Source organism: Lytechinus pictus, chromosome 4 (genome assembly GCF_037042905.1).
Source record: "Lytechinus pictus isolate F3 Inbred chromosome 4, Lp3.0, whole genome shotgun sequence".
Classification (NCBI taxonomy): Eukaryota; Metazoa; Echinodermata; class Echinoidea; order Temnopleuroida; family Toxopneustidae; genus Lytechinus; species Lytechinus pictus.
This window is the reverse complement of record NC_087248.1, coordinates 4,704,676-4,728,226: the sequence shown is the minus strand read 5'-3', so window position 1 is coordinate 4,728,226 and position 23,551 is coordinate 4,704,676. Positions and strand designations below refer to the sequence as shown.

Below are 23,551 nucleotides of genomic sequence, written 5' to 3'. Positions count from 1 at the left end.
CTTAAAAATCATGAGGCAAATCACTTGCGGACATTCTCAATTTTAAACAGCACATAGTGAGTGATCAATAATTTAGATGGCTTAATTCTCTGGTGTGAATAAACTCACACCTACAAAATTGAAGTTGGTAGAAGCTTGAATGAACAACTCAAACCAATGAAAGTTTCCTATAAACATCTGGATGATAAAAATGCAGACCTAAAGATACTATCAAGAATGGAACGCAAAAAGCGGAACCAAGCATTACAAAGATAAGTTCAACCAACCAATCTAGTGCTACTAAGTATCTATTATACATTGGGGGTGTTTTCACACTCCACCATGTATGCTACCTATGAGCCCAGAACAACATACACTGTACATCTAAAGCACACTACGCTATGGACCGAGGTGTGTTCACACTAAATGGCTAGCCCGATGAAACAATACGACCTGAAAAGCACCATGTAATATACAATACTAAATGATGAGAATAGTACACATGAAAGAAAGATTATTCGAACCTTTTCCTCATATAATCACTTTTGAAAATAGAGATTTTCAATTGTTGAAGCATGAATTTCATAAATAAGAGTTGGATACTTATTTGAAAATATTACCCCAAAAAAGCAGTATATATGCTTGCTTAAATGTCATTTTTTTAAATGAAAGAAGTGTTTAACTTAAATCATAAAAGCTTTATATACTAAGCAAAAATGACATGAAACTACATTATTGAATGTATTTTGAGATTCATATGTATCCTCCTAATCATTATGCAGTATTCTCACCAGTCTATGACATAATGCCGAGATACAGCGTGTTGCGACAGAGATATGCATGTACAGCTACAGATACCATGTTAGTTAGCAAAGCCCAGGATATAATATATAATACATGGATAAGCTGAGTGACTGAAATCATATAAATGATATCAACATATTTGCCTCTTCTCAGTCGCGACGGAGATTCCATTTTGTCTTCATCGTAATCTTCCGGAATTTTGTACTCGAGGAAGATGGCCGTGGGGTGAAAGGAATGGTTTTGTTCCACTATAGGTATCATGTGCAAGATTTGAAATATGGAGACTTTATTGTTTGATGTAAAGAGATGATTTGGTTTGAATTTGTTGCAAAATAAATGGAAGAATCGTGATTTAGGAATATCTAAACAATGGGACAGACTAGAGCCAAAGAGAGAATATAAAAAAAAAAACATTCAAGAACAAAAATGATGAAGTAATAATTACTTCTCTGAATAAAAAATACATCTAGCCTAAAAGATCAAAATTATTAAGAGCTGGGTATTATATATAGGGATGCATTTTAATATCTTTCTGTAGCTAGAATGCACTAAAGAACTTTTGATTATAATTGCTTATGCATGTTTAGGGATGGTGAAAGGGTCATCATATTCAGTTAACAGATACATTGATACAGAAAAAAAAAAAATCATAAACCTTTTAATAATTCATTTTATATAAGGACATTGACAAGGAAAGGAACATTTGAATATAGGATGCATATCATCAATATCTTCTCATGGATTTTCATATCATTCTTGAGTATTGAAGGATGGATTATTCGCATGTATACATGAATATATTACCTGTTAAAACTGATGTACAAGTCCAGTCATAATGGTAAAAATAATCAGAAAAATTGATAGCAAAAGAAACAAATCTTTTGTTATATGCAATTATTGTCATGTCTTTATCTTTTAATAATTACCTTCTAGTGTACTGAACTGCAAACAAAATGAGATTCTAATACTTTTTTTTTGTAATAATTGACTTCCAATGTAAAAATTCACATAAAAGAAAAATCATCTCTGTACGTGCGATATGAGGGAATGTGCAAACACAAGGCCCATTTTCCCTTCAAATGGGGATTGCTTCATTATTTTAGTGTGGTGTAATAAGTGGTCTTTAAAGAAAAATTTACAATGGTACAAGTTTCATCACTCAATATTGTGTGTGGTTCAAATCCCCTCACCTAACAATAGTGGCAAATTCCATTGTGACAAAACAATCGTGATTACGTCTCTCAGTTTTTGTGTGGGGTGCACTCAATCAATAAACAATTTGCAAAAAGAACAGAAATCTCTGCACCCTACAACCAGGCAAGCATATGATTTCTTCATGGTGATAGTATTAACAGGAATGTGCCAATTTTTACTTTTTCATACGGTGTTAATTCAGGTTCCTTCACCTTACAGACTGGCACATATATCAATGCATAATTTGAGATCAAAGGTTTACTGTGATAACTTGGTGTGATCAATTTTTGTGTGTGGTGTAAACTCAAGTCCCTCCACCCTGTCAAATGAACAATCCCTTCACAGTGATCAACTAGGCACCACTCATCTTACTTGGGGAACTCGTAACAGGACTCCCTGTATTCCAGCTTTTGGGAATATCTTACCAAAAATATAGCAAAAAGAGATATGAGCTGCCTTTATGAAGAAGTTCAGTCTCCCCGTTTGTGACTATTTTAAAATGTTTATCAAAAGTATCTATATTCTGAATAGAAAGTGTAATATTCAAAGTATTTTAAAACTGTGGTCACATGAATTGTGCCTTAAACAAATTTCTGACACTATAGCTTTTTCTATTATTATTTTTTTCATTACAAAGAAAACAAATAAGAATTTGCCTTTGTTTTATATATACCATTACAAACTGTGTATGTTTAAATGAGCATCTGACTAGTGCCCTATTCTGCCTTATAACAATCATTTGAAGAAAACTCACAATAGAATGAGAATATTAAAGCTCCCAAGCATTTTAAGAGTTAAGCATGAACAAGGTAAGCCCATTTAAGTAATATCAAGCAATATAAAGGAATTTCATGGTAACAATTTATAGTTTGACAAAATTAGTTCTATTCCGAGACTGCCCTTACTTAATGCACAATTTAATCCATTACAGTACATGATTAGAGAGGCAATGTATTTTGGAACTTTCAATTTTCTATATACTAAACAAGCTGCAAGGGTATCTTCTTTATGTGAGATTGTTAAAGGTTGAGTTGGGGTTAAGGTAGGATTTCCAAAATCAAAATGCTGCAGGGTTCTGTTTAAAACTTTGTTTATTATCTGCTTTCATTCGTTTACATAATAATTTGGCCTTCTTTATGGTGACATGATTAAAGATATGGTTGGGGTGAGAGAAAGAATTATCAAAATGAAAATGATGCTGCAAGGTTTTGTTTTTATTTCATTAACTGCTTTTATAAAAAAAGATTAACATAGCCTTCCTAATGTTTTAAAGTGGATGAGCATGTTTCAATCCAATTCATGACACCAATTATTAACAAATTTTTTGCATTGAAAGAGCTGAAAATCTTGTTCTTTCTTCTCGCAGCTCAGGATGAAAGGGAGTTTACCTTACTTATTCAGGGATAAATATGAGGATTAGAGAAATATTCACGCTATGCAGAGGTTATCTCCTACCTTTCAGCTCGTTCTTCTCTAGTTCTTTTAAGACCTGTACGAAGGCCCAGCTGCTTTCAGACAGTGGCCAGCTCTTCCTCATCACCTTAGCTTGGATGATGTACTTGTGTGGCTGATGAAAAAGGTTATTCATAAATAGCATTTTAAATATTGTTGTTATCACATCACATAGTAAATTAAATTTGTACAATAGACATATATGATATCATATATCAACAATTCAAACAAACATGAAAATCATTAAAAAATATTTTCATTTCCATGAAGTATTGCCAGAAACTCTCCATGCAAAATTGTGCATTGGCCAAGATGCTAATAAAGTCTCAAATATATTCTTATCAAAGAGATTGGAAGATATGATGGTGGTAAAAATGGTGGACGTGTTATAAAAGAAAACATTTAAAACAAGACTGTTCAATAATCATAGAAATTTGTATATCAAATGAATACACAATTCATGATTTTAAAACATTAAATTGTCATCTATTTGAAAAATTATTCTCTGAGACCAAGCATAAAAAATTTCTAGAATCTTTAGTTTTTACCATAAAAAGCGGAATCATTTAATGAACAATCATGTTCCTTGAAACTACATATTAAAGATCAGATTCAAGTAATAATGTATTAAATTCAAAGAATGTGTTAAAGATAAACAGGTGACCAAACGTTAATCTATCTGTAACTTTGTAACTGAGATACAATTATGTGAAAGTGAATGCAATTGGTTAGCAGACAAGAAAATGAAATAAAGCAAATAAACATTTTACAAAATAGACAAATTTAAGATAGAGTTATGAAATAACAACAATTAAATTGAAAGGTAGATCCCGATTGTTAAAGAAGTTTACCTTCATTTCTTCTTCATTAAGATCTCCAGATGCTCTGCTAGCACGCTGTACAGGCACAAGAAATCACAGGTTAGAACTAAGCTATCTAGTTTAATACTGACACGTATGAGAGGACATTAGGAAAAAGAAAATACATCAGGGGCCCGTACCACACAGCTTAGCAATGATCGTAGAACATTTTTCTACGATTGATTGCATGGACTACAATGTACAATCAATCATGAAAATCAAGCGTACAATTAATTGCCAACCTTTGTGTTACGAGACCCTGGTGGATGTTTCACAAAGATTTGAGTGGGACTTAGAGAGTCACAATTAAATTTACAGTTGTGTGGGTGTAAGACATATCACTGCTTGGTCAAACTATGCTGCGGGAACTTACACTGTTGTATAATAATTAATGGGATTGTGTGTAAAAATCATGTGAGAATCGGCACTAAGCGTGACCAAGTCCCACTTAAATCTTTGTGAAACACACCCTTTGCTACTTGTTATTACGAATCTGACTCTGTGAGGTCTATTGAGTAAACTTAACAAAACCAATTCACAAGATCAAGGGCAACATGAGAAATTGTTTCATCAACATTTGTCACCTGACAGCTTTCTTTGGTTTTGATTGGCTGAGAAGCACAGTTGTCTGACTGTGTTACTACCATGGCAACTGTCAGATGAAACAGACTTTGTCGGATAAATGCTCCTTTGATTTCCATGTCATCAGATAGGGGTCCTTATTTTCAAAGTTGGGTTTGATCACAATGTTTTATTCAATAGGCTCCTTTTGTTGTACCATTTTATTTTGAAGGAATGAGGGACCATAAAGAAACCAAGAACTTTCCTTTTCCATTCTGAGTATAAAGATTTAGCCTAGTTATATTATGAATACATGATACATGAAAACAAACACAGAAATGCACTTTCACAGAATGTAGGAATAACATGAAATTTTCAAACATACTGAAGATAAGTTGAGAATGAAAAATATATCTATAACTCTACATCTACTACATCTTCATATTAAACACTACTCACACCAACTACTCGATCTACTACATGTATCTATCGACAGAATGGTAATAACAAACAAGTAAAACAAAACTTCTTGCTAGTTATATTGAAATGTTGTCATACTGAAATGAAACTACAGGTTGAAATTCTATACAGTATGTCTATCTATAAAATAAAACTTGATCTATTTCTATCTAAATATCTAATCTACTCTTCAATCCTCAATGGAGACATCAGAAAATGGCACATAGAAGTAGGTGTACAAAATTATCCCTTACCGATCCTCGACCATCGTGACTGCTGGCTGAGTGTGTTTTCCTCTTGCCAGATCCTATACTGGCTGTACTGCCATGGCCTCGAGCTCCTCTGGCAGCTGGTAAAAAAAAAAAAAATAATAATAATAATTTAGTGATAGTGGTATTGAGAATAAATGAATATAATACAATTTTATATAAAATTGATCTGATGATCTTGTAGGTTTGCATGGTGGAGTTTATAATGTGGAAAAGGTTTACGGTTCACCATCCCCGCATCCGTTTAGCCTCCTTCACTCCTGAAGACAGACAGTCAACCTGCCCAAAACGTTGAGTAACCTCTCTTCACTTCATCCTGCTACTACTCAAGCCATATTCAGCTCATCTCATCTGGTATACAGTCCTTTTCAGGACTTCACTCACTTTCAAGCAAAGAATACTTCTAATTTCCTCTTTTCATACTTTCTCGTCTTTCCATTTCAATTTTTCTGCCTGTATTTCCCTCCCTTCTTCATATTACACATGGTTAACCGTAAACCATCTCCACGTTAAAATTGATCTGTTGACTTCTGCATCTTGTAAATCCCACAGACTTTGTACATTGACCACAAAGTTCCAGTAGGCAACGAATCTATCACTAGATTGGTTAGTGGTGTAAAGGTTCTGATACTCACCTTGTTATCAGAGGGTTGTGTGTTTGAATCCCACTACAGCCTAGCATCCTTTAGCAACGCATTCATCCCTACTTTACCACTCTCCACCCAGGTGCTTAATGGTTACCTAGGAGCCGTTTCATAAGGCTGTTTGTAAGTTACAAATGACTTTATGCACTGCTGGTAACCCATTGTTGTGATAATTGATGTGCAACCAAATTCCATTAGTGTTGATTTATCTCTAAAGAAAGGATCACCAGTCACAAGTAAAGTCGCTTGTAACTTACAAACAGCACCTCCTCCACCAGTTGAATATGAAAGTCTTTGTAAATTGTCCAGCATTGTGAATGCCTGACATGGCGACAGGCTGGAATGCATGTACACAGATGGTGCTTAATCATATACTATCAAGATATAAATATAGTTTAGAACTTACATGAGCGTGATGACCTCTTCTCCTCTTCCCCTGGTTCTCTATCTCTGAGGAAAGTGAAAGCCGGTATGACAGCATGGCCCTTCCCTGATGTACTGGCTACAGACTCCTCATTGTCTAGTATGTCTAGACTGACATACACATCTGGTTTGGATGAACTGAACTGTATACTGGATACATGGTCCTCCTGGGGCTTTACAACATACCTGTTATGACAGATAAATGGGTATGAACGTTTGCTTCTGGAGAGAGTTCTTTCAACATATTCGTTGTCTGACAAGTTGCCAGATCTGACAACTTTCCTTTCTTTTGATTGGCCGAGAAACACAGGTATCTGACATTTACTATGGTAACTGATGTACATTTTGACCAGAAAAAGGGAAATTTTACCATCAACTGAAATAGAGTTTGCACGTGTCGCTATTTTTTGTGGTGATTTGATTTTTTACAAACTGACCCATGCTAAATTTCCTACTTCAATGTAGTTACATCTATAGTAATGAAGATGTAAATTGAAATAACAAGCCCTACAAAATATCTACATATATACACCTGTGGCCCATAGCACAAAGCTTAGCAATGATCGTAGAACATTTTTTTACAATTAATTGCATTGACTACAGTGTACAATTAATCGTGAAAATCAAGCGTACAATTAATCGCTAACCTTTGTGTTACGGGTCCTTGATTGTCTCACTAGCACACAGGGGATGGTTCTTACCTCATTATGATATTGTCCTTATTAGGGATGTAATAATCTCTGATCTCTTTGAGAAGGAAGTTACTATTGATACCATCTCTGATTGGCTGAGGGAGGGGACTAGATGAACCAATCAGACGCATCCTCCACTTCCCGCTGGACAGCGGTAGGTCACTGGTTCGAGCCTCGGCAAGGAAGGTGTAGCCTCTCTGCATATCAAGACAAGTCATTTACAGTGTGTTCTAAGTTTTCAATATACTTTTCAATATACAAGTATACCGTCCCATTGAATCATACAGAGATTTTAAGTCCTACCCCACTTTTCCTTATTGCATGGCAGATATAACAATGAAATTATATTCATACTCTCACCACAACATGATATCATTAATGATGAGTTAATGTCTGAAGAATATTTCTTATTCACACTAGAGATATAAAACCTATCAACATCTTTTCATTCTTCAATCCATTCAAAAAATATTTCTCATTAGTTCAAGGACCGTTCACCAAGTTATTCACAGGAGTAAGTATAATTTGATCAATGCCGGGATGTTTTATATTACACACAACTGAGAATTTGAGTAGGGCTTTGCGTCAAACTTAAAATCTCTGTGAAACACCTCCAGATGATTTATATTTTACCCTATTATTCTTGTACTAGTAGAGAGCCACTCTCTGGAAGATCTTGGTATCTCTTCACCAGTATCATTGTCAACAACCCTTAGCATACAAGTTGGTACAGAGCAGTACAGCTTAGGAACTACCAACATAGGCTAACTGAAATCTCTGTGACACACCCCCCTCTCCCCCATATGGTGTATATCTTACCCTGTTCTTCTTGTATTCATAAGGAGCCACTCTCTGGAAGACCCTTGGTATCTCTTCACCAGTATCATTGTCAACAACCCTCAGCATACAGGTTGGTATGGAGCAGTACAGCTTAGGAACCACCAACATAGGCTCTTGGACAAACAGCACATCCCTGCAGAATAATGAAAAGAGAAGAAAATATGGCTGAATTATGTTTACAAATGCTACCTCAATAAAGAGATCATGAGGAGAGGTCATATAAATACCAAATCATACTTGGTCTTGTGGTCCAGTGAATAAGTGTCCAGACTTAGAATCTGACTTGGAAAGCCAAGGTACAGGGTTTGCGTCCCTGCCAGACCTGCCTGCCACAGTCTTAATATCCTTGACAAGGCGTCATTCTACATTGACCAAGGTGAAATACATGGGTACCTGGCAGGAGTATTTTTGCAATGCTTGCTCACAGGTTAAAGGCCGCCATGCTAAAGCCAGAGTAATGATACCCTATAGTGTCTTTTAAAATGTGTAGAGACATTAGAAGATATGCACTATACATAAACAAATTATCATCACTAATATTAATTGGTCCAGCATTTCTTTATAAGAAGTAATCTCTGACAAATTCTTCAACAACCGCTCCACAATCAGAACTTCTCATGCTCTCATAAAATTACTCCACAACAGGATACAACATCCCTAATGATGATCCCATTGTAAACCCAGGGCTGCCAACATTGGGGTAATAGTTTCCAGGAGATTGTGGAGGCTTACAACAGTATTCTCCTGAATAACTCAAATTGATTAACTATTTTTTTTTTCTTACCTGAAGACCACAAACCAAGTGTGTGGAGGTTGTTCTTGATAGGTTCCTTGGAAGTCCACATAGGAGATCTTGTTCCACTCATCTTGGAAGAAGGTAAAGTTAGGCATCAGATCAGGGTCAGTCTTGAACATTGTCCTACATGATACAAACATCATGGAATTAACATTTATGTAAATTATGTATACCAGGTGAATCTGCCTAAGTAGAATTTCTTGGGACCACAGATATCTATTTGAATAGGCAAAATTTCAATTTAAAGGTGCTTTGCATATTCTAGTCTGAAGCATTACTTACACTTATGCAATGATTTGACACATAGAAGGGTGACTTATGCAGAATTAACTGTAAATGCTTTTAGTGTTCTCTCATTCAGAAAGAGAAACAAACTCGGGACTAGTCAAATCTTCTTGACAAAGAACGTTAGAGGAAGGCTCTTGTGGAAAAGGTGACTAGACCTAGACCAGAGAGAACTAAGTCGGAAGGTTCTACCATTCATAATACATATTGTTGGTGATTAATTGTTGAGAAATGATCTATAACGAAGGCACACTTTCATCACCATCCTGGTTTACAAGCTAACCTGAATAGATGGAGTGCATGTTGCTCCAGGTTTGGCTCCATGATGCTCCAGGCTTTCTGAAGCTGCTCCTTAGCTTGGACATTGGCAACGGTTCCTGGCAGAGATAAAGAAGGGATTGGATTAGGAACAAAAAACATTCTGAGGGATAATGCTAGGGTCAGATCTAAGGGATTACTTGTGAGATTATGGGTGATTTTAAGTTCAGTGATGACCTTTGGATGTTGGTGTTGGGCCAACTTTTACATCAACACAGCCCCAAAATAAAGGAATGCTGGTATTAGGACTACTGTTTCTCAGTATTGAGATATCACTTATGTTATTTTGACCGTTTTTGTAACTCAGATTATATGTTGGAGCTATGGAATACAATTGAATCTGTTCTTGCAACACCAACACTGAACTAAAAATTACCCATTGGAAGTAAGAAAGATGGAGGGGATCATTTTCTACAAGGAAGCTTATCTGTCCGGGATAGTTCTTGGATCTTGCAGCACAAAACTGGAAAGTATCTCTATATGAAATTTACTACTAATGTTAATTTTGACATCAACAGTGGTATACATGTATTCCTTGATAACATAGTAAACAACCTATCAAAATGACACATTCCCTGAAAGACATCATAGACAATAGAATTACAATCAGTGGCAACTTTATCAAATATGGTCCTAAAACACTTTGAAGCAAGAAAAATAGAAGTATGATTTATACTCAGACTGACCTGGACTCCTGGCTGCCTTGACTTTACGTACATAGCACCCTCTCCAGTACCTGGCTAAGAGAGTCACAGCCACGTCTTCTAGTTCTGTAGGTTGCCTGAAATAGGACAGCAGTAATAAATGTATCAGACTTCTTGGTTGATAGATGGATTAATTAATTTAATACAAATTCACCTAAGATTTAGCTGGCACCTTTGTAATATGCCTTAAAATTCATAGCATTTACCAATGGTTGAAAAAAATGTCTGAGTGCTTGTAAAAGTAAATGTGTCTTGCTAAATATATCTTATGGTTCGGGGACATTAAGCATTTGCCTAATAAATAATTTTTTTAATATTCCACTTGGATAAGGTAATATCATATTCCCTGTGAAAGGAGGGGTGGGAGGGAAAACAATGAATTTTTTTTCTTTCTACTACATCTGACTGTTGATGTAAAATGTAGAGATACTTTAAAGTGCTTTCTGTGCTGCGTAATTTCACAAAGATTTGCAATTAATCACTAAATAACAATGGCCAATCAAAATCACTGTGGCATGCAAATGTTGTTTAAAACACTAACTAAAAACCAATCAAAAGAGCACTTCCATATTCAAAATCTATATTTGCAATCAACAGCAAATCTTTTGGTTAGAGCCCAAATTTTTATGAAGTCTGAAATTATGTAACTTACTCATGTAAATAGTAAAGAAATCTAGTTTTATGCCTCTTTAATTTCTAAATCGAAATAGTTTTTAATAACGTGCTTGAATATGATCTCATACTCACCTGTCTACCCACTGGTCTGGAACTTCAACTGTTTAACAAATTAATTATGGGGAAATGTATGTTATTATTAGAAATTTAATGAAACAAATTATCAAAACATCTCTCAATTTCTTTTCCACTTGGCATCTTTTTCACATGATCATTCTCTTAACAACTATGTAATTCATAAACAGTGTCACTTGTCACAAAGATAGTCAGGAAAGAAGGGAATGAGGGTAAAGAAAAGGACTACTGCCTCACTGAAAGGGTTTGAATTTATTTTCACTAATAACAAGTATTATGCTGGTATTATGCTAGTATTATGCTGATGTTAATAAAATCAACACAATAGTTACTTTGAATTCACTTACAAATCATTTAGGCTGTGAGTAATTACAATTTTTTAATACTTAAATCCTCATGGCCCCACATAGTGGCAACAATTAAAATGCTTTTACAACAAATTATTGATACATTTACGGTGGGAGAGGTAGACGTCCTAATAATTCGCTTCAGTAAAAGGATCTTCATTGGTATTGTTTAAAAGCTAAACATGCAAAGTAAACTTAATTTTATATTGACGGTTATGTCATATTAATTGTGCTGTGTAAAGAGTTATCTTCTTTTAGTGCATTATGCTGCAACAGTGTCATCAAATCTTTACTAATATATGTGTAAAATAGTGATAAAGTTAATTACAAACAATCATGATTATGAATGTTACAATTTACACTTTTCAGGTAATTAACAATTTTCCAACCTTATGATAAAAGGGTATGAAATATATACACCCAATGAACATAAATGTAAATGTGATCAAAGTTCCATCACTTATGTATTATATTTTGAATTACATTTGTGGAACAGAAAATTTCCCTGTTTATAAGTATTGATTTAGCTACTTTCTATTTGGTTCAATGTTGCAGAAAATTTGTAGGAATTCTTATTCAGCAAACATGATACATGGATTGATATTGGATATTTCACTCAAAATAATAAATCCCTTCACCATCAAGATAAATGTATGATAGAAAAACAGATAACATTAACTATTAGGGGGCTCTGTTATGAAATGCACTCAATTTTTTTTCAAAAACCCCAACATAGGAGAAATTAAAATGACACGAGTGATATGATACACTTTATTCCCAAGCTGCAACAGTTCACATAAAATCTTGAAATAGTAGAAATGAAAACTTTGAAGGTAAAATCAAAGAGTAATTTCCTTATTCATTTAAGTTTATAAAGATTCATTATTCAGCAATCTCCTAGGAATGTAAAAAAACACTGCTCTGAGGAATGTTTGTAATTAGATAAAACAGAGAGTATGTAAGAATCATCAAATTTATTTCAAGAATGCAGTGAGATATTGCTTTTTAAAAACTCAAAGTACAATAGTTCTATAATCTGTTCTAAACTTTAAAAAAGTTTTGTGAAATACCCATGATTAAAATTCATAGAATAAAGTTCACTCCATAATAAAGGGGAAAGAAAAAAGTGCATTCATGTTTTCTTAAAAGTGCAATTGTGACGATGATCGCAACTCGTAAAGTGAAGGATAAACCCAGTGAAGGACAAATGGAAGGAAAAAAAGGAAAGGATAGATGTAAATTAAACATGGGTAAAAAATATGATTGAATGCTGTGGGATGGAATCATTGCAAACATAGTGAAAGGGGGCCAAACAGAACATAAACAAAAAATAAACAAGGTCCAAACACACCGCCTTGTGGTTCTACTTCCTCTGCATTTTCTGTTCAAAATGAATAGCATAATACAAGAAAAGAGGACATATTACAACTACAAGAAGTCTTCTACATAAAAAGGGAAAGCAACAGACAAAACATTATTTTTCCTGTCAAAACCACTTCAATACCCACAATATCAATAAATCCTTTGTTCTTCTTAAGCTACACACATGTATGACTATAACAATACAGAAAACTTCATAGACATGAAAGAAAAACAATTAACTAATTATGTAAATACACTTCTAAGTTCACTACATAACATAAACAATATACACCAGAAAGGATAAGTGAAGATGGAATTTTTTTTTATTTTATCCATCCATATACATGAACATCAATAAAATTCAAAAAAATGTAAACTCATACAAAACATTCATCTGGAAATACAATTTTAGTCCCCAAAACATTTATTAGAGAACTTTCCACCCATATTCACAGCATACAAAATGTACGTACATACAGGAAAAAAAAAATCCTGACACTAAAACTCTCACTTGGGACTACAAGACTCGCTATTCTACTTACAACTAACATGACTGCCTGCTCTTGACACTTTGAAACCCAATAAGTAATCAAAATTAATCTAGATGTACTTTGATGATGTTTTTTTTTTATCATGAAGTTTTTGTTATACCTGGGGTATCTAGCATATTTTAAATTGATTACATAGGTCTACACATTCTATTATCAAGTTTTATATTGTCTACAAACTATGGAAGCTTAAAAGTGCCACCCAGATGTTCAGATAATAATCTTGTTATGTCTACATCTCTTTAAAAAAATGACCAGATGACGAGATCTTGTCATCTGATCATCTCTCCCACGGGATGTAGACATGACGAGATCCAAGATCTTGTCATTTGATCATCTCTCCCATGGGATGTGGACATGACGAGATCCAAGATCTTGTCATTTGATCATCTCTCCCATGGGATGTAGACATGACGAGATCCAAGATCTTGTCATCTGATCATCTCTCCCATGGGATGTAGACATGACGAGATCCAAGATCTTGTCATCTGATCATCTCTCCCATGGGATGTAGACATGACGAGATCCAAGATCTTGTCATCTGATCATCTCTCCCATGGGATGTAGACATGACGAGATCCAAGATTTTGTCATTTGATCATCTCTCCCATGGGATGTGGACATGACGAGATCCAAGATCTTGTCATTTGATCATCTCTCCCATGGGATGTAGACATGACGAGATCCAAGATCTTGTCATCTGATCATCTCTCCCATGGGATGTAGACATGACGAGATCCAAGATCTTGTCATCTGATCATCTCTCCCATGGGATGTAGACATGACGAGATCCAAGATCTTGTCATCTGATCATCTCTCCCATGGGATGTAGACATGACGAGATCCAAGATTTTGTCATTTGATCATCTCTCCCATGGGATGTAGACATGACGAGATCCAAGATCTTGCCATCTGATCATCTCTCCCATGGGATGTAGACATGACGAGATCCAAGTTCTTGTCATTTGATCATCTCTCCCATGGGATGTAGACATGACGAGATCCAAGATCTTGTCATTTGATCATCTCTCCCATTGGATGTACACATGACGAGATCCAAGATCTTGTCATTTGATCATCTCTCCCATTGGATGTACACATGACGAGATCCAAGATCTTGTCATCTGATCATCTCACCCATGGGATGTAGACATGACGAGATCCAAGATCTTGTCATCTGATCATCTCTCCCATGGGATGTAGACATGACGAGATCCAAGATCTTGTCATCTGATCATCTCTCCCATGGGATGTAGACATGACGAGATCCAAGATCTTGTCATTTGATCATCTCTCCCATGGGATGTAGACATGACGAGATCCAAGTTCTTGTCATCTGACCATCTCTCCCATGGGATGTAGACATGACGAGATCCAAGATCTTGTCATTTGATCATCTCTCCCATGGGATGTAGACATGACGAGATCCAAGATCTTGTCATTTGATCATCTCTCCCATTGGATGTACACATGACGAGATCCAAGATCTTGTCATTTGATCATCTCTCCCACGGGATGTGGACATGACGAGATCCAAGATCTTGTCATTTGATCATCTCTCCCACGGGATGTGGACATGACGAGATCCAAGTTCTTGTCATTTCATCATCTCTCCCATGGGATGTAGACATGACAAGATGATTATCTAAACATCTGGGTGGCACTTTTAAGCTTCCATAACAAGCACAGATGACATTATCAAAATGAGATGTGTGACATTTTTATTTTGGGGGGGGGGGGTTGTTGGGGGGGTATTTTATCGTTAACACACGGCTTCTAGCATAGAGATCTATTTTCTTAAGAAGAATATTCCTTAAACTTCAATTATCAAAATATAACTGTGCACTATGATGCTATTTGAAAAAAAAAAACCTGTACATGTATTTATTGACTGCTAAAAGTAACTGAAATAAAGATGACGAATTGAAAGGCATACCATATGAAAGATAATACAGTATGACTTAACAGATGACAGCTTGACTAAAGTTTGAACAATTGTGACTACCTGGCATATGATTTATCTAACGCTTTACTATGGATTATAAACTATATACACAAATATATTATAAATATATGTCACTGCTATTACTAATGAAACTCACTAATTTCCATCTATTTGTAAAAAAAGTATGTGTACATGACTTGATCATAGCCTAATTTCAAAGCCACAATATTTCAAAATACAACAAGATGAAACTTACTCTTTCTCAACAGTTTGGCAGATTTCCGTGATGCACCAGTTGCTGTAATGTGAATAGAAAATTAAAAAATTTGGTAACAACATTGAATATCACTATAGCAAGAGAATGCTTGAATTTAAGGGAAAATGTAAAGTCTTCATCAATATCACAGAAAATATATCATACCATAATATTATAAGTAGATATTGAAGGAAAACAAGTGAATAGAAATATATTATGTACATAATATATCATTTAAAATATGATTCTTAAAACAAGAGATGAATCTATAGCTGAAATACACAATATTTCTGAGGACAACATTTAACCCAAAAAATGTTACTTATACTCTCATGATACTTCTAATACTCTTCTTAAAAGAATGTACACATTAAACTTCTCTTTCATTCATTCAAAAAAAAAAAAAAACGAATGTAAAGCAACAGAAAACTTCAATCTACTATGAAAGAAGTATAAATTGCCATTTTTTTTAACTAGTTCAACAACTATGGCAACAAAATGAAGAAAGCAAACAAGAAATCCTCAACACTACTAGGTTTATTTCCTACATATTTATCATCTCTGAAAGACCAAAACAGAAATATTACAATGCAAATGAAAATTCTAAACCTTAACTATGTGAAAATTATCTCAAAATGACAAAGCAGGATGGTTATTAGTTGTTTTTAGTGTGAATAACTAATTACAACTGGCATGAAAAATATCAAAGTGATGAAATTGCAAATGGATTATATGCGATGTATTTTTATTCATGGGGTATAAAGAATGTTTACATTTAAATACATCACACAGTCTGAAAATCAAACAAACTTATAAGCATATGGAAAAAGGTGTCTAAGAATTATTACACTAAGTACTAAAATCATGCAGTAAATATATGTCAGTATATTGCATTTTCTTTTTTATTTTGTGGAACTGATATATATTTTTTTTACCCAAGGACATTTCAATCTTTTTCTGAGCAAGTCAATACATAATTCACAAATTTAGAATTAGTAAAAATCGTCATAAAAATGATTAGTACAAGTGATAATTCAGGATAAAATTTTATGAGGTTAGTGAGGTTATCATCTTGAATGTTAGCAATGAACCATCTATTAGTATACCTCCTGATTCACTGATGAGATCTGCTGCGTGCATGATGATTTATCAGGCAAACACACGTGCATGGTGCGTGTGATACATGGATGATGGTAAAGTGATTGACATTGGAAGACAAAAATACAGAAAGTGGGCAATGATTGGGTTCAAAATTTTGACTAACGTCTGATTTTACCAATGAAAATGTGTGCGAATTATTAAGTAATATGTCTAAAATATGGTCAAACTTTCAATGGTGAAAATGATGTGACTTTTTAGAGCATTTTATCATCAGCAGAAAAAGAAAAATCCTTTACACAATGTGACAAATTTATTGGAATTTCATACATTTGAAAATAAAAATCTGTGCAACATTGAATTTTAACAGGTGATTCAGAAAGGCCTGTTACATATGAGAGAGTCCTATCTCATACTTACATGGCCTATCGACAGGTGGGACTATAAAGGCACAAGCAAATTTGAAGAAAATTTAAATCAAAAGTTAAGAACACTCTAAAAGCCATGGATACAGTTCTTGGTTTTTTTTAAGTCTCAAGCCAGTATAATTTTTAGATAATGCTGGGACCCACTTTACAGAGGGTATCTTAAAGATCTTACAGAGGTTATTTTCAATATCTCCAATATTCAACTTGATATAAATGTCAAATGATAACAGGACATGGCTTGAATTAATCCTCACCCACTAAGGCCATGGCCTTGAACGATCTGTTGATTGACCTAAATAAAAAAGATTTAAAAAAAACCCACTCATATTTTGTGCCCCTTTTAACTTCTATTTTTCATGCTGTAATATAGAAATGTGCCTAATAGAAAAGTGGCCAAGAATCTCTTAATAATTCAGTTTTAACCAATATAATATTTGGAAATTAATGAGGATTCAATTTGTTTTGTGGAATCTATTTATTTCAGTATACAAAAGATGAACACTTAATATGAATTACATACACAAACAAAATATTAATAACCCCTCACCTTCCAACAATTTACAAGTTTATCAAACTACACAGATGGACACAAACCAAATCAATTTATGACAATGAGTCTGTACATAAACTACACTGGACTATTCACACTGCAATCATGTCATGCTTTTGAGATCATGAATAAATTATTTTGATGATTTACTTCTATTAATATAACAATGATAATATCAGCAATATTTAGCACAATTTCACCCAATCCAAAGCTTCTTCTTTTTTATTTTTAAATCAAATTGCATCCTAAAGTTATTACTTAACAATTTGCTGATGTGCACAGAATGGAGTGCATACTATCAAGGTCCACAAAAGTTAATACATATACATACATAATGTAAATATATAATGATGACGTTAAATGGATATATATATCATATAATGCCAATAACATAAAGTAAGCATGAAGTATCATTACAATGCTGCAAAGTTTTCACCAAGTTGGGCAACACTACAAGACATTTGCACAAATATATGTATAGAGATTACATATTGAAATGGCTACAAGCATACAATAAAGTGCATCCAAATATCAAAGCAATTATATTACTAAGATGATTCGTTTGTGATTAAGATAAAATGCATATATGTTTGATTCTTATTCTATAGATAAATGGGTTACCTGGGCGACTCTGACTGACAGGTATCCCAGCAATGTTCTTAGTAAGGACATCAAAGTTGAATGCCTTCCAAGCAAAGGTCATCTCTGGGGTCAGACTCTCGGTGAGTGCCCTCCGCAATGTGTTATAAAGGGCATCTTTGAACACCTAAAAAATGAATGGGGAGGGTAGTTCATGTGGAAATTATAATTGTAATGAAAAATATAAGGACTTATCGAGCATCATATAGGTCAATGGTTAGCACCATGAAGGAAATAATATATCATCTTTATAAGGAACCAAACTCAAGAGTTGGGAACCATGTGATCCCTTTATACATTGAAGTTTGTTCATTGAAATGAAAAGAAAAAATAATGAATACCTCTTGCCTAATTTGTTTTACTATATCAATAATAAGATCTCACCTCATGGTTGTGTATGACAGCCAAGGTATTGTTGCGTACAGGACAGTGTAGGAGGCCAAGTTCCTTCATGTTGGCGTTGAAGAGTTCCTTGTTGTCAAAGTTCTGGATGGCATTACCTATGGTCTGCATGACCTGCATGGCCTGATCTACAAACCGACAACTCTCCTGAAAAAAAAATACGATAAATAAAAATGTGCAATCAAAGGTGGTGGTATAATTTTTTTTTCTACATTTGGTGAAGCCAAAACATGGAAGCGTAGCCGTGTAGCGTTCTGACTCTCGCCTTGTAACCAGAGAGGCATGTGTTCGAATCCCACCATGGCCTAGCGTCCTTTGGCAAGGTATTGATCCCCACTTTGCCACTCTCTACCCAGGTGTTAAATGGGTACCCGATAGGATTCGAAAGCCTATGTAGTACGCCTAGCAATTGAGTCTTGGAACTCTTGTTGGAATGCTCCCCAGGGAGGGGAGAAGGTGCATACATTGTAAGTGGGCATGCCAGGATCAGATGACCAGGGTAATAATATATCTATAAAGCATTTAGAGACGTTGTTTTGATGCATTAAGTGCTATATAAAAGTGGATTATTATTATTATCTGATACAATGAAGATTCATTGAGTATCTATTTCTTTGAAAGAGGGTTACCTTTGTAAGATGAGTCATCACAGTTTCCTCATCTCCATAGACAAATGGTACAGTGGAACAGAGATGGACATGGTATCCTAGAGGAGCTGTCATCATGAAACGTAGGACATGCCGCCTGAAAAACAGAAAGAATACATAATTTATGGAAAGAAAATCAACACAAAACATCAAACAACCATAGTCATTATTCCTATGAGCACTGAAAAGCCCATCTTCAACAAGGTACCATCAGATATTTAAGGGAAAACTTACTGCTCTGTCTGGTTGTATGCCTTTGCAGAGCTTTAGAAGTGAACTATGGATATGTGGCTTAAGTTATGAATTTCACATAAAATAAAGTTATGGGAAGGCAATGATTTTGCACTAGGACACAAAGTTCTCTCTAAATATTCTATATCATATTTTAACATATGTATAATGAGCAGGGATAGCTCTTTAATTAGTGAAATTCTCGAGCATATCAGTTGACTGACCATGGGGAATTATACTTAACTAGTTGGAAAGTCCTACAAGCACACAAAAAAGGAAAGCAATATATGCAGTGTCCTCAGGCCTTTGAAGGACAGTACTCACCCAGGAGGCAAGGTAAGAGCAGCAGCCTTTGTGAAGGTGGAGCGAATCCTCAAGATGGGTTGGCCGACCACCAGACTCTTCCAGGAGTAAGGCTCGGCTACCAGGAGACCGGGTGTGGTGGGTGTCACAGGTGTGTCTTTGGGAGTTATGGTTGCTGAAAAAGAATTCAGAGATATCACAAATAGTGATTTTTCACTGTGTGGTCTTGGATATTCCAGCAAAATTCTCCAACAATGAACAGGTTTTGTTTCTCAAATATCAAGTAGGCTAGGCTAGACTAGGCTGAGTAAAGCTACCGGTAATGACTGTTAATAATGGCTTCGTCATTATATGATATCAGAACCTTGATTTGATTAGTAGGTTTAATAGTTGATCCTCTTTTCACTGTAGTTACCAAAATAATAAGATTTTATATAACAAGAACTTGTGAGTTCTTAGATACAATCTAGTCAACTTATAATACAGTGTTAATGGTTTACCATTCGTGCTGAAACAGCTCAGGGCATATTTGCTACTATTGATTGAGCCCAGCCGCAATTGCTTGACAACGCTCAAACCAAAGAGCTGTTTTAAAGCAGATCCTGATCGCAACTGCTTGACATTTCTAAAACCCTCAGGCTGTTAAAGGACGAGTCCACCCCAGAAAATTGTGATTTCAATAAATAGAGAAAAATCAAACTAGCATAACATTGAAAAGTTCATCAAAATCGGATGTAAAATAAGAAAGTTATGACATTTTAAAGTTTCCCTTATTTTTCACAAAACAGTGATATGCACAACTCAGTGACATGCAAATGAGACAGTCGATGATGTCCCTCACTCACTATTTATTTATTTATTTATTTTATTGTTTGAATTATACATTATTTCATTTTTTACAGATTTGACAGGAAGGGCGAACTTGACGGAACCATATAGTATTATACAATGCTAATTCCACATGTTCAGGGCAGAATTAATCGTTGTTTCACTTGACAATAGGAGAAAATGAGAATATTTCATATAATAAAAAAAAATAAAAAAAATAGTGAGTGGATGATGTCATTAGTCTCTTCATTTGCATACCGACCAGGATGTGCATATAACTGTTTTGTGAAATTAAGCGAAACTTTAAAATGTCATAACTTCCTTATTTTACATCCAATTTAGATGAAATTTTCAGTGTTATGCTTGTTGAATCTTTTTTTTATTCAAATCAACTTTTTGTTGGGGTGGACTTGTCCTTTACCAGCCCAATCTTGATCAGCACTCACCATCAGCCACACTGCTTGATCCAGCAATGGATTCTGTATCCTTGAGCTGATCCTTTCCTCTTGTTGAGCTATGGGAAGTCTTGGGTAGGTCCGCAGCAGGATCAAACCACTTGGACAATGATGAGAAGCTTACAATGATCTCAGTAGGCTCCAGATTATCAACGACTGCCAAGTTCAGTGTGTCAAGGATAATTGATTCTCCATTTCATTTGCTAATATAGTTATGAAAGAACTGCCATATCCAATCTCACTTTTACCCACAATCTCTAATATTGAATCCTCTTTTAAACAACAATGGCCAGTTTCCTTCTTCTATTCTTCACCTCCTTTATATATCATGGGCAATTTTTGATAGGTATTTTGTGTTGACAATCAGTCACAGAGAAATACAAAATGGAAGATAATTAATAACAAATAATACCTATTAAATGAATATTCAAAGAAATTGCATTACACAACTATACTCTCATACCTGGCCATATCGGTGGGCCCCAGTATTGGTGTGGCCAGCTAAGCAGAAATGGACAGTACTGGAATTCATCAAAATAGATTTATGACCACATTTTCAATGATTTTTATGAAACTCTTTTCATTGTGCATGAAATTTGACCAAAATCATTTATCCATCTGACAACCTGTATGCTGTTATCCATTAGGAAAATCTTAAATATACTTTTCATTCTTGACATCTATTTGTGAAACATATTTCTGATGCTGGTTGCAAAGGATACACATGTAATGAGGAGATCGATCATCTGTTGTAGTCTGTAAATAGAAAATGAAAGATAAATTATCATCAAATTGAACTTACTGCCGAATATAATTCAATTTTAAAATCAGGAGAACTGACTTATAAACATTACCTTTTTAAGTTTTATATAGAAACAATATTATGAATATAAAATACAAATGAAGTCATATTATCAAAGTATGAGCCTGGTATATATTCATATTTCCATTTTGTCATATTTCCATTTTACAAGGTAATCTCGATGGCTGGTTTAATAGATTTGACATTAATTTTTTTTTCATAATATAAGAGTTAAAGTGGACTTCAGAATATGGGCTAATGATTATCTGTGATAAAGGAAATAAAATCAGGCAAAATAAATTGTAAAAAAGCCTTTAATGAATCTTTAATAATGTAGATTGAGAATAACATATTTTTATTTTAGAAATAAAAGGGAATTATTTTAATGTGGTTGATAGCAAACTTAGAAAAGCAGAAATAACTGGAAAACATTTCTTTCTATTTGATGTTCACATGCGTTAAAAATTCTATAAAAGAAAATGTACTGCATGCGGATAGTCTGTGAGGTGATACAAGTGCTCAACTTGGTAATATAAAAAGAAATTCATACAGAATTTGATGATAGATAGACTAAAATGCTACTGAAAAAAGTTGATGATGATTATTTACAAGTACCAGTAGGTGTCCTGTCCATAAACAATTCTTTTTATGATCTCTTATGCACTTCTCTATGGATCTAACCCATTTTTAATTTACAGCATTGCTTATATCCTGAAACCGCATCTGTACATTTATGAATTTCAAGTAACATTACAAGAGAATAATGGTCAAATTTTATTTGAGAGCTATAAGTCAGAGACAGTGCCAGGGCATTTTCATTTCTATGTCTGCAAAATGAAAAGTAGCTTTAATAAGCAATGAATGACAACTCTTGGAATTTACAGACAAAATGTGTTTAAAGCCATTCCAAGTCAATAAGTACAGTATCAGCACATTGGTGCAATTCTTTAGCACAGTTTTTTTTTTAGAAAGGAACAATAGGATCTCCTATTTGAAAAAGCAAGTTTGTAAATGTTACATTTAAAAGGTTTAACAACGATAATTTAGACAAACTTATTCGGGGAACCCTCCCCACCCTCCCCCCCCCCTACTTTATTCATAATGTTTGGCTAAGGCATCAAGAGTCAGGAATCCCTCAAGCATTTTTTCAATGTTTATTCTCCTTTTTCAGCAGAAATAAAACAAAGGGGAAAGCAGAAATAACGATTGGAATGAAGCTGGATTCCTGGCTTGTAAGATGCAGCACAAGCAATTAAGTAGTTACACTTTGTGACGTCTACTTAAAGACTGATGTATGTTTTATGTGCATCTGTTTTCAAAGCATTCTACTCTTCACTTTTTTTCACTGTAACTAAAATGATAGGACAAGCACTGTATTCACTTCACATATTCTGAATTGATGTAAAAAGATAAATCATTAATAAACCTATGGAGCATCATAAACCAGATATGAGAAGTATTGTTTTCTTTTTAATGACATATATTACTATTAAGCTGATTATCAGAAATAAATCAATTTCATGCTGATCAGGGGTGTGAGTGGTCACAAATAAAAAAATCTGAAAAAAGCTGAAGAGTGTTGAAAAAGTCTGAAATAGAAAGAGCTCTCATACTTTTTGTACAGAGGAAGGCCAAAAATAAGCTGAAATTAAGCTGAAAATCAAAACAAAAAAATCTGAA

The 23,551-nt window shown here is 34.4% G+C and overlaps 1 protein-coding gene across 50 annotated transcripts in view; it reads right to left on the bottom strand.

Annotated features, from left to right (window-relative positions):
• The window catches only part of LOC129259672 (androglobin-like), an 80,001-nt gene that overhangs the window by 9,291 nt on the left and 47,159 nt on the right, over nt 1-23,551 (bottom strand). For 19 of the 50 annotated variants that reach the window (XM_064098129.1, XM_064098139.1, XM_064098137.1 and 16 more), the window contains 17 exons: nt 21,792-21,825; nt 21,061-21,225; nt 19,808-19,961; nt 19,235-19,349; nt 18,588-18,752; nt 18,186-18,330; nt 15,489-15,530; nt 11,028-11,055; nt 10,263-10,357; nt 9,542-9,635; nt 8,962-9,096; nt 8,157-8,310; nt 7,347-7,534; nt 6,629-6,831; nt 5,564-5,658; nt 4,281-4,325; nt 3,433-3,544 (listed from right to left, as the gene is read on the bottom strand). In XM_064098129.1, coding sequence (XP_063954199.1) covers nt 3,433-3,544; nt 4,281-4,325; nt 5,564-5,658; nt 6,629-6,831; nt 7,347-7,534; nt 8,157-8,310; nt 8,962-9,096; nt 9,542-9,635; nt 10,263-10,357; nt 11,028-11,055; nt 15,489-15,530; nt 18,186-18,330; nt 18,588-18,752; nt 19,235-19,349; nt 19,808-19,961; nt 21,061-21,225; nt 21,792-21,825 — 1,969 coding nt within the window. Of the gene's footprint in view, nt 1-926; nt 1,032-3,432; nt 3,545-4,280; nt 4,326-5,563; nt 5,659-6,628; nt 6,832-7,346; nt 7,535-8,156; nt 8,311-8,961; nt 9,097-9,541; nt 9,636-10,262; nt 10,358-11,027; nt 11,056-12,728; nt 12,759-13,281; nt 13,309-15,488; nt 15,531-17,006; nt 17,028-18,185; nt 18,331-18,587; nt 18,753-19,234; nt 19,350-19,807; nt 19,962-21,060; nt 21,226-21,791; nt 21,826-23,551 lie in introns of all 50 variants that reach the window. The other 31 variants (XM_064098128.1, XM_064098125.1, XM_064098131.1 and 28 more) reach the window with 8 other exon arrangements.